We start from the raw sequence: 11,897 nt of genomic DNA, 5'->3' as shown, positions 1-11,897 counted from the left end.
TGTAGGAATTGTATATGCTGTGACATTTATAGCTTTGTTGGTAACTTTAATAAAATTACTGAAAGACCGATGCTCTTGTATTTGTCTGTGTTGTTTGCCTATGGTTTCATGTGTTCCTGTGAACTCTAAATCTAGAACAAACAGAAGTGACTCTGTTGAACTTGACTGTAGCTGCCAGAGCCGAACCCACTGAGATATGATTAACATTAAATAGAATAAAAGACTACAGAGCTGCTTTGAAAGGGAGGTGCTATACACTCCAAGTCTGAGGGAAAACTGCCCCCCCACCTCCTCCACGGTAGGATGTCACCAGGAAGCAGCGCCAGAGTGGAGGGACGACATCCTCTTCTGAGGGAGGGTCTGTGCAGTTTGACCCAGCGGGAGAGACCCTTTCCCTGCTGGTCATCAGAGGCCCTGACTTCAGAAGAGGATTCTGGGCCATGGGGGGCTGGCCAGTAACGGACCTGGACGTAAGTGAGGTTAATGGACTAAGATGAACTCAGCTCCCTCGCCCTCTGGGTAGAGATGCTGGGGCAAAGGCCTGTTTGTATAACACCTTTGGGTTAAATAAATTAGGTGCTGCTCAAAATACATAACAAAAGCCCACTGGAGTGGGGTTCATTCTGTGGCGTGGACTCAGGCCGTGTCTCCGCTCTCCACGCTGGGGGTGCGAGTCCCTGCTCGTGTGCACAGACTGGGCGAGTTCTCAGCGTGTCAGAGCCGTGTAAATAGCACTGTAGCTGCAGACGTAGGGGGAGCATCCGCGGAGGCCTGGCTGAGCTGTGGCAAGTAGAAACCTGGCACCGACACAGAGACCGCATGGACCAGAGCATGACAAACCGCTGCTATAGAGAGACGGACGGAGCTAGGATCTGGTTCTCCACGCTCGCCTGGTACTGAGAATCTGCAATAACTCGGCTGCTGGCACGAGGGAGAAGGAGATAAAGCTGCTAATGTTCAGGGCGGTTTTGGAACAGGTCCCCAGCTGGTATGAATTGGCACCGCTCCAAGGCCGGATGCTAGGCCGGGTGGATAAATCACTGGCTGGCCGGTACGTGTGGGGTCAGAGGGACACAGATGAATAGACACTGTTTGAATAGTGAGGCCGCCCGGGGCTGGACACGTGGCCCAGTGTGCTCAGTGCTGCAAACACAGAACAAAACGACACCAGCTGGTGTGTGTCTGTCCTCAGAGCTGGGCGCTATTTCCTCATCGTCCACCAGGTTTGAGCTTTTTGCTGTTCTCGTTCACCAAGGGTGGGACAGGAGCATCCTGCTCTGAGCTCCTCTCGGCTAGGAAAGACGAGACTAGCTTAGTTTTCCCGGGGTAGTGTCTTGTGCTGTGAGAGTCAGGACTCCTGGGTTCAATTCCTGACTCTGCACATGGGGCAAGACACTTCCCTTCTCTGTGCCTCAGTTTCACCTTCTGCACAATGGGGTTGCAGGAACATTCCCTTTTCCAGCGCAGGGCCGGAACCGCAGTCAGGGAAAGACTCCAGTTGGTTGCAGTGGGTCTGGGGTAAGGTCCATAATTTGCAAAGCCAGGAATTGTAGGCTAGAGGAGGGGAAATGGAGCTGGGACACAGGACATGTGGGTTCTGTTCCCTGTTGTGTGACCTTGGCCCTGATGCTTTGCTGCCTGTGCCTCAGTTTCCCCTCCCAACCTTTCTCTCTATGTGCACTGGAAGCTCTGCTGGGCAGGGGTTGTTTCTTCCTCTGTGACTGTGCAGTGCCCTGTACAATGGCAGCCCCTAGGGGTTCCCAAAATCCCCCTTAACCAATTCGTAGGAGATTAACAGGGTATGGCAGGTGGCTCCCTGTCCAAGGGGGGAGAGATTTCATTGCCTTGCTGTATCCCAGCGTCCCCCATCATGACTGGGTCCCATGTGCTCGGTGCTGGACAAACCCAGTGCCAGGGACAATCCTGGCAGCAGAGACCCTATAGTATAAAAGCCACCTGCAGAGAAAGGAGTGGGGATGGGGACAGAACACAGCGACCAGAGACCATGGTGATGGGTGTCACAGGTGTGTTAGAGATGGGCATTGTGGCTGCTGGGTTGAATGCGGGGTAGAGGGAGGCTGTGGAGGAATGGTAGGGGGTGTGGTTCAGGACTGAGGGGTGCTGCTAAAGCTGTTTTGGGGGTAGGGCTGGGATAGCAGGGAGCTGTGAGTTGGGATTGAGGGGCATGGGCATATCTTCGACACTTGACAGCAAATATTTACCAACCCGGTGCCTACTTTTATGGCCATTGATTGGGAGTCTCTGCTCCCCAGCTGTGTATGCTGAGTTGCTCATTGTGTGTCTCCCGCCCTTGGGCTCCATATAAGGGCCCCAGAGTGGGAGGAGGCTCAGACACTTTCCAGATCCAGCTTCCAGACGAGCCCCAGGACAGGGTGAGTTGGCAACCCAGCTGGGGTCAGGTTCTGAGGTGTCTTCCTAGCTCTGGGGGCTCATTGGGGCTGATGGGTCACAGTAGGTGGAGGCCGTGAGCCAGAACTCCTGGGCAGAGCTGGCCAAGAACCTTTCAGCCGATAGTCATTTGTTCTCCAAACAAACGCCCTTTCAGTGGACCGAAAATGAGCTGCAAATTCCTGAGTCGGCTGAACCTGAGTGATCAAAATGTGGCAGAAATGGCCATGCGAGAAGCTCTGAGTCAAGTGGGAATTTTTCATTTTGAGGCTGGGTATTCTGACAAAAGCAGAGGAAGATGAGAGGTACAGGATGGCTGAGGAGAAAATACCGGCCCTTTAGCCCCAAGGTTTGGTCACTTATCGGGGATGTGGGAGTCTCTGCCTGATGAACAGAAAGGATTTGAACTTGGATCTCTCTCTGGGTCTCTCCTCTTGCATTTGTTCTACTTGGACTCAGTAATTAGCCATTGGAGCAGGGACTTGACCTTTATTCTGATAAACGGCACAGCGTCGAGTGTAGGGTGCTTGGCGGTAGGTCATCCCCTGGCAGAACTCTGAGCTGAGCAAAACTCAAAGGTCTGGAAAGTGGGAAACGCACAGGTAAGGCTGCCCATGTAACCTTAACTAGGGCCGCTTTCAGTGCTGCCCAGCTATGCCCTGTTAACACATGTGTGGCTGAACTTGCCTGTTGTAAACTCATTGTGCAAAGGCCAGGTCTGCCCCAGATCCTGATTCACATAGGGGATAGAGTGGCGCTCGGAGAACCCCAGAAAGACAAGCCCCCTCCAGATTCTGGCTCACATGAAGGGGGCAGAGATGAGGGGTCAGATGCCCATAAATGTGCAGTTCCCTCCCCGCCCCCAGATCCTGGGTCACATACAGAGGACAGGGAATGGAGACAGGGCTCAAACACCTCTGGGGGCCAGGGACCACCAGATCCTAGCTCACACAGTGGGGTAGAGAAAAGGCTCAGATGCTCTGAGATAAGCAAGCCCCCCAGAATCTGGTTCACATGAGGGGGCAGGGAAGGGGGAGGTCACACCCCAGTGGGAGGGGCTGGGGGCCCCACTGGTAGTGGCACATATACAGGAGGGTAATGTGTGGCTGACAGGATCTCCTTCCCCAATGCTCCCCCAGTCTCCCTATCACTCCCACGCCAAACGTTCCCCTTTTCTGTGTCCCAACACTCCTCTTCCCTTAACCCCCATGAGCCCCTATTCAACTCCTCCTCCTCGGCAGGCAGAGGGGGGACTTGAACCCGGGTCCCACATACCCGTTAGCTCCCCAGCCCGCTGGGTGACAGGTTAAAGGGAGGCCTGACTCCAGCCCTTCAGGAAATTTTGTCCTCCTCTACTTTAATCCTAGTGCCGACATGGAAGGCAAACCTGTCCCCTTGGGGTGCAGTGGCAGGTTTGGTTTCCACCTGACATGATTTGTTTTCACCTTGTCAGCTGGTTGAAAGTTTTAACATATTTTGTTCTCCTGCTGCCCCAAACCAAAGACACATATTGAGTTGTGTGTGATGGCCCCAACACCCATTATTCATCAAGTTCTGCCTCTGGGCTCTAGCCCGGCTCTTGGAGGGAAGTGTGGTCTAGTGGTTAGAGAAATGGGGGACTTTGGGGGTGGGGTGGGTGAGGCAAGGCTCTGGGGGCAGAGTGGGGGGACCATGGGAGGGGGCATAAGTTTGGAGGCAGAGTGGAGAGATAAGGAGAGGAGGCAGATTGGGAGGATAATGTGAGGGGCAAAGTTTGGGGGCAGAGTGGAGGGGATAATGGGAGAGGGAAGACTGGGAGGACTATAGGCGGGGGCGGAGCTTTGGGGGCGGAGGGGCATTTGGTGCCAGGATGCTCCACACTAGAAGCAGCTCCCCATGGTGTCTCCGTCCTGCAGGCCCTGTTCTCCCTGCTACAGACAAACCCAGGGCCGGCCCTGCCATGGCCCCAAAGTCACCCCGCCCAGCTCTCCTGCCCCTGCTCTGCCTGGCAGCTGCCTGCCTGGCACTCTCGACAGCTGACGCCCAGTATGATAAATTCCTGAAGAGACATCTCGACTTCCCCAAGTCATGGGCTGAGAACGACCAGCTGTACTGCACAACCATGATGGGGAAGCGTAGCATCCGCTGCCAGGGCAAGAACACCTTCGTCCACGCCAGCGAGGCCCAGCTGAGAGCCGTCTGCAGCTCGGGGTTGAGCCACGGGCAAAATGCCCGCGACAGCCTGGGCACCTTCCGGCTGACCTTCTGCACCCGCCTACCCAAGGGTCCGTGCCTCTACCGGGGCAGCTCCACCATAGCCCGTATCCGCCTGGTCTGCCACAACGGGTTGCCCGTCCAGTACGTGAGGCGTATCTAGTGCCACCCTGCCCAGGCACTGTACTGTTTTAAGTGTGGATTTCCCAAAAATATTATAAAAATAATCCGCACTCCAGTGACTTACTGATTAGAAAACAGGCCATGATAGCCATGATATCAGAAGCTTTGCTCTTAGGTAAACTATTTGCAAACATGCATCTCCAAAGGAGCTAAAGCCGTCTTCAACCATATAAGTAGTAATCAAAGCTTGCACCACTGGGTGGAAACAGGAGTTAGAGAGGTCACCCATATCCTCTTGAAAACATTTTCCAAGCAGTATGTCCTTCTTTAAATTGCAGGGATACAGCCTTATACAATCGACTGTATAAAATTGCCTTTTACAGCCTTATACAATCGACTGTATAAAATCACTTCCTAAAAATCGACTTCTATAAATTCAACCTAATTTTGTAGTGTAGACATACCCTAATTAGAGCAGTTTTACTTTCAGTCAGGAATTGGTAAGGATTTAAATGGAGGGTTATTGCTAGAAAGAGAGAAGGGAGAAAGTCCCACTTTTACAGTTTCATTTTATGGCTTCTCATTAGGATCCTTTTTGATCCCGAATACAGAGCATTTAGACATTCCTTTCAAGTCAGGACTCTCCTTAAACCGCATCCTCCTTCCTTTGTTCTCCAGATAATCTTATCCCTCTACCAGACTGCTGTCCTGGTCATTGATAAGGTCCAAGTGGTTTGTTGCCATTCGCAGTGTATTTACAACTTGCCACTATTAATTATTGCACACGACAAACAATGCTTATCGGCCTTCGCAAAACATAGCAGAAAAGAAGAGAGTCTATACAGATAAAGCCAGACAGAAGTTATATAAGTTATGTTTTAGCATCTGTGTAAACACACTTGAGTGTCATAAAGGTGGTTTTCCAGCCAACGAGGTGCTGTCTTCCTCCCAAGTGGCTTACCCTTGGGTGGCTGCGTGGCGTGGTAGAAAGCTATCACTTCAAGTGCAATGAGCCAAACTCCTTGTCAGCACTCAGCTCTGGGGGCCTTTAGGTGCCTAAGCCCCTTTGTGAATCTAGCTCCCGGAGATGGTCCATGGGAGTTGGGCACCTCATTCCCTTAGGTCTCTTGGAATAGCTCAGCCCCTCTGAATAGCAAAAGAAGACGTAGTTATTCCTCTCTCCTGACCAGGGACGTTGCATTGATGGCACAAGTTGGGAGACTCCCCCTTGGTTCTGTCTAAGGCACGTGGCTGACTTGTGCTAAGCCCGTTTTGATGAGGAGAGCTCCCCACACTATGGGCCTGAATGAACAGACAGCGGTAGTGTCTGTTCCAAGGTCTGTTTGTTTCACAATTGACGTTACCTGTTAGGATATAGATATTCAGGCCTGTCTGTAAAGGCCTATTACTTTAAGAATTTAGGTATATGTTTAACATTTAGCTAGTTATAAAGGTATAAAAAAAGAATGACAATCGCTGTCTGCCTGTGTAAGGGCCTTCTCTCACAGTGACAGTCTGAGGCCCTGTTCTTGAGGCCTTTGGCTAAGCAGCAAAGGCAGCCATGACTGGGAAGCGACCGGTCACCTCCTCACATTCCAAACTAGTCACAATGAAATCAGGTGCTATTGGGCTGTAAGGAATACAATCCTGTCCTGATAATGCCTATCACCTCCAGAGAAAGATGGTTAAAGAAAACTTAGTTTGATAGCATCCTGTCTGACAAGAAATCACTTCTCAATAGTTGTGGTTGTGAAACCCTCATTTCTGTATGTTTTATCTTTATGGCCCCCACTTTTCTATTGTAAATCTGTCTGGTTCTCTAATTGTTTCTGTCTGCTGTATAATTAATTTTGCTAGGTGTAAGTTAATTAGGGTAGTGGGATATAATTGGTTAGAGAATTATGTTACAATATGTTAGGATTGGTTAGGTACATTTCAGTAAAATGATTGGTTAAGGTATAGCTGAGAATATTCCTATATAAATTAGGGGCAAACAGGAAGTAAGTTGAGATTTGAAAATAAGGGAAAAAGAACTTGGATTTAAGCTTGCTGGAAGTTCACCCCAATAAACATTGAATTGTTTGCACATTCGGACTTCAGGTGTTGTTGCTCTCTGTTCATGCGAGAAGGACCAGGGACGTGAGAGGGTGAAGGACGAAGCCCTCTAACATTACCGGCACTGGTTGCACAGCACTGCCCATTCCGCAGTGTTAGCTGAGCCCGGGAGTCCCTCCCACCACCCCGGGCTGTATATAACCGGCAGCTACGGGAGGACGGCATCAGCGACGCTCTGCAGATAGCTCATTATCCAAGGGGACAGGAGCTGAGGAAGCAGGACTTTGGCCAGGAGGAGACCACACCACAGTTAGTTCCTGAGAGGCTCTGAATCTTCATGCTGGAAAGCCCACAGGTGTAGACATGGCTCAGTTAATTGGCTGCTGGAGGGCAGGACTTCAGGTGGTGAGGGCAGGTGCAATTGGGTGTCAGAGCACTTGGGTCCTATTCCCAGCTGTGGGAGGAGGTGGGGGGTCTAGCGGTTGGAATGGGGGGGCTGGAAGTCCAGCTCCCTGGGTTCTATCAGGGATGAGAAGGGAGTCCTGGGAATTAGAGCAGTGGGGCTGAGAATCAGGGTTCCTGGATTCTAGCCCCAGCTCTGGGAGGAGAAGACAATAAAGTAATTGGAAAAGCAGGGGTCTGGGAGCAGAGATTCTTGGGTTCTATCCCTAGGTCTAGAATAGGAGTGGGGTCCAGTAGGTTAGAGCAGCCCCTCCAAGGGGATTCTCTCTGGGGATTAGTTTTGGAGTGGAATCCATTTTAGTCAGGACTCCTGGGTCCTCTCCCCAGCTCTGGTTGGGGGGGTGAGGAATGGAGTCTAGTGGTTTGTGTGGGGCGAGGGCGCTGAGATCCAGGACACCTGGGTTCTATCTCCAACTCTAAGTGGGGAATGGGGTCTAGTGGGTTAGAGAGGTGGGGTGGGGAGGTTTTGGGACTCCTGCGTGTAGGAAAGAACTTGTCACCTAGAGATTCAAGCAGAGGGCTTGGCAGACCCCACCACGGCTCCTCTGAGAATTGGAGCAGGAGTTTCCACCAGTTTAGATCTTACCTCTGAGCTGCAGAATTTCAGAAGGCAAAGCAGGTGAGAGTGGCAGGGTCAGTTCATGTGGAGAGGGAAGCTCAGAGCTCAGGCTAGCAGCTCATTTCTTTAAAGGAGGATAAAATAAAGAGGCCGGGTTGGGAGGATCCGATTGCCACGGGGCGACATTCAGCCTCCCATGCTGTGCAAAGCTGGGCTGACCGTCCGACCAGCGCTAGCTGGGTCCCTGTGGGACACGTAGGCTGTGTCTACATGACAGACCTTACCGTGGCACCGCTGGACAGCTGCAGCTGCTCCACGGTAAGGTCTGTTTTGTAGCCGCTCTGTGCCCATTGGAGAGAGCATCTCCCGCCGACATAGCCATGTCCACACCGGCGCTTTTCTTGGTGAAACTTCCGTCAGCCGGGGGGGCGTTTTTTCACACTGTTAACCAACAAAGTTTTGCCAACAGAAGTGCTAGTGTAACAAAGCCTAAGAATCTTATTGCTGGAGGACTGTGGCTGGGGTCTGCAAAGGGGCCTAAGGGAGTTAGGGGATCTCTTGTGGGATTAGGGCACCTAGCTCTGGAAGGCTCCATTCAAAACCCCAGCTCAGGTCCCCCGTCTGACAGACTCATAAACCTCTGGGGATCAGCTATGAGAGAGATGGGAGGACATGCCGGGAGGGGGTTACAAAGAGGTTCTGAGTAGGGGGATCTCTCTGGGGATTAGTTTTGGGGTGGGATCCATTGTCTACCCCAGGGGGAAATTTTGGACCTTGCCTTGATGCATCCCTTCCATGCCCATTTTCACAAGAAGCCCTGTAGAGCTGGGGAGTTCACACCCTGAACCAGCCTTCATGAATTGCCTCCCACCAGAACAATTTAAACATTTTAAAGCCAGGCCAGAGAATTTCACCCAGTTACCCCAGCACTGAGCCCAATCACTTGTGTCTGGCTAAAGCACCTTCCACCAAGTTGCCTAGTCTGGACTGGAAGCCACCCAGAGATGGAGAAGGTGGCGTTTGCTCCCTTTGATCGTTTGTTGCCACGATTCCTCATCCTCACAATTAAAAACTGGCGCCTTATTTCTAAGTTCAATTTGTCTGGCTTCAACTGCCAGCCCTTCGTTCTTTTTCTGCCGTTCTCTGCTACATTAAACAGACATAGAGTGCCTGGTGTTTCCTCCCCGTGAAGGTCCTTGTATACTCTCATCAACCACAATCTTAAAGTATTTAGACTGCAGGTGTGTAACATTAGGAGATTGCAAAAAGTGCCCTGATACCATGGGGATGGACGAGACATTAGACGGCTAACCTGATGCCGGAACGAAGAGAGATCACAAGAGTCTTGGATGTCGTATGATTTCAGACATTTAGGCAGCTTTCTCATCAGACAGCAAAAGCGCAGAATGAGACCCAGTGACTGGCAGTTGAACCTGGACTGATTCAGACTAGAAATAAAGTGGAAATTATTGAGTGAGGGAAATTAACTGTGGGGATCACTGAGCTCGGGACTGGGTGCCCTCCCCATCACTGGCATCTCCAAAGGGACATATCTGTCTTTCTAAAAGATGTGCTCCAGTTCAAACAGAGCTAGGAACTAGATGCAGAAAATGCTGGATCAGTTTGTCTGGCCTGCGATATGCAGGAGTTCCCACAAGACGATCATCAGGGTCCTGTCCAGCTTAAAATCAACAAAAAGTCATCTAACATAAAATGCTTCACCATAAAACAGACATCAATCAGTTGGAGTCACTCATACGCCTCACCCTCTGCTGCCCCAGCGCCCATGTATATAGGGCCCGACCAAACTCACAGCCGTGAAAAGCGCATTGCAGACCCAGCGGCGTATTAAGGCCGACAAATTTGCAGAGGTGGCAAATTTGTAAGAGCAGCCAGAGGCACCAACTTCCCCCGGCACCGCTGGGTGGTCGCGCCCCCCGGTCCCACCCCAACTTCACCCCTTCCCTGCCTCCATTCCCCGCCCCCATTCCAACCCCTTCCCCAAAGTCCCCGCCCCAACTCCACCCCCCTATTGGTCCCCTTCCCCAAATCCCCGCCCCGGCCCCACCTCCTCCCCTGAGCAGGCCGCGTTCCCTGCTCTTCCCCGTCCCTCCCGGCTGTGCGAAGCTGTTTGGGGCACAAGTGCTGGCAGGGAGCGGGGAGAAGCAGGACCCGGAGGCGCACTCAGGGGAGGAGGCGGAGGCGGAGCGGAGGTGAGCTGGGTTGGGCAGCTGCTGGGGTGGGGTGGCAATTGTTTCAGGGCCTAGGGGTGGCAAAATCATTAACCTGCCACTGCGCAGACCATGAAAACTGGTTATTGTCGTTCACAGAACTGCCACCCTCACTTCTGCCCTGCTGCTGGCCGTGGCGCTGCCTTCAGACACAGGCAGCTGGAGAGTGGGAGCTGCTGCCCGGCAGCCTAGCTCTAAAGGCAGCGCCCTCACCAGCAGCACCGCAGACGTCAGTGTGACAATATTTCAAAATGCCTAAAACAGCCTTGCAAGCGCCCCACAACTCCCCTGTGGGTTGGCACCCCCACGGTTACAACACTGCAAAACCTCACATTTAAATTTCTGAGACCGTGGAATTTACCATTTTAAAAATCCTATGACCGTGAAATTAACCAAAATGGACCATGAATTTTGTACGGTCCTAATTATTCAGTAAAGCCGACCCCTCCGCACCTATCAGCCTCTGCTGCCCCTAGTGCCCATTATACAGTATAGCCGCCCCTTCCCCGCCCCCACCCTCTGCTGCCCCCTAGTGCCCATGATACAGTATAGCCGCCCCTTCCCCGCCCCCACCCTCTGCTGCCCCCTAGTGCCCATGATACAGTATAGCCGCCCCTTCCCCACCTCCACCCTCTGCTGTCCCTCGTGCCCATTATACAGTATAGCCGCCCCTTCCCACCCCCACCCTCTGCTGTCCCTCGTGCCCATTATACAGTATAGCCGCCCCTTCCCCACCCCCACCCTCTGATGCCCCCTAGTGCCCATGATACAGTATAGCCTCCCCTTCCCTGCCCCCACCCTCTGCTGCCCCCTAGTGCCCATTATACAGTATAGCTGCCCCTTCCCACCCCCACCCTCTGCTGCCCCTAGTGCCCATTATACAGTATAGAGTATAAAATATCCAAGGGACATGGAAACTGAGTCTTAATATCTTTTTTCCTGTTTCCCCTCTGTAACAGGAGGATAAGGACCCCTTCCCTATTTGCTTTGCCTACTGAGACTGTAAGAGTTTCTCTCAGGTCTGTGCAGCACCCGACACAATTGGGGGCCTGAGATCAGTTGGGGTCTGGGCAGCGCCTGGCACAACGGGGGCCCTGATCTCAGTCGGGGTGTGTGCAGTCCTGATCACACTGTGGGTAATTAGGCTTTAGATGTTGAATGGGCTCGCAGGGGGCGGGGTTCAGGCTCAGGAGGTTCCATGGAGGAGGCAGATCCCCACCCCGCGCTCTCCCCATCCATCTCCCCCGCACTCCGCACTGCAGGTCAATCCAGTGACAGACACGGCCATGGCTCTGAGGGGCCCCGCCCCGTACTCCTGCTACTCCTTGTCCTGCTGGCCACCAGATGGGCCCAGCTCAGTGAAGGGACCAGCTACTTTGATTTTGTGGACTGGCACCAGGACAACCCAAAGATCTTTGCCTTCGACAATCGGCACTACTGCGACATAACGATGAAGCGACGAGGCTTGACCTGCCGTTCCTGCGACCCCACCAACACCTTTATCCATGCCCCTCCCAGCCAGCTCCAGGACATCTGCAGCCAACGGGGACCCACGTCTCTGCAAACCTGTACGACAGCAAGGCGTCCTTCAACATCACCACATGCCGGGTACTGTACGGCTCTGTACTGGAGGACTGTAAATACAGGGCTGCAATTGGCAACACCAAGATCCACGTGGCCTGCCTCTGGTGGCTGCCCGTACACTTAGAGCTGACGTACCTGCCGTGAGCAGGGAGCAGAGGATCCCCCTTCTGCCCCCCACCCCCTTTCACTCCTGGGCAGCTCTCTGCCACTGGGGGCTCCCTGTCCCCGCACCTGCTCCTCCTGGGCAGCGCCCACCATGAGTCTCCACAGGGACATTCAGT

At 52.8% G+C, this 11,897-nt stretch overlaps 1 protein-coding gene and 1 pseudogene across 1 annotated transcript; both read left to right on the top strand.

The window, feature by feature from the left end:
- The first annotated feature begins 4,348 nt into the window (after positions 1–4,348).
- Positions 4,349–4,765, top strand: LOC140896945 (ribonuclease). The gene has a single exon (XM_073309128.1). It carries the CDS (start codon positions 4,349–4,351, stop codon positions 4,763–4,765), a length of 417 nt encoding a protein of 138 aa, XP_073165229.1.
- Positions 4,766–8,071: 3,306 nt separating this feature from the next.
- Positions 8,072–11,897, top strand: LOC140897221 (ribonuclease-like; annotated as a pseudogene).

The sequence above is a fragment of the Lepidochelys kempii genome, chromosome 13 (genome assembly GCF_965140285.1).
Source record: "Lepidochelys kempii isolate rLepKem1 chromosome 13, rLepKem1.hap1, whole genome shotgun sequence".
Taxonomy (NCBI): Eukaryota; Metazoa; Chordata; order Testudines; family Cheloniidae; genus Lepidochelys; species Lepidochelys kempii.
The sequence above is the reverse complement of the archived record's forward strand: the minus strand, read 5'-3'. Positions and strand labels throughout refer to the sequence as shown.

Bases quoted from the DNA above. Each gene is read 5' to 3' on its own strand.
- LOC140896945 (XM_073309128.1), top strand. From the start codon at position 4,349: ATGGCCCCAAAGTCACCCCGCCCAGCTCTCCTGCCCCTGCTCTGCCTG.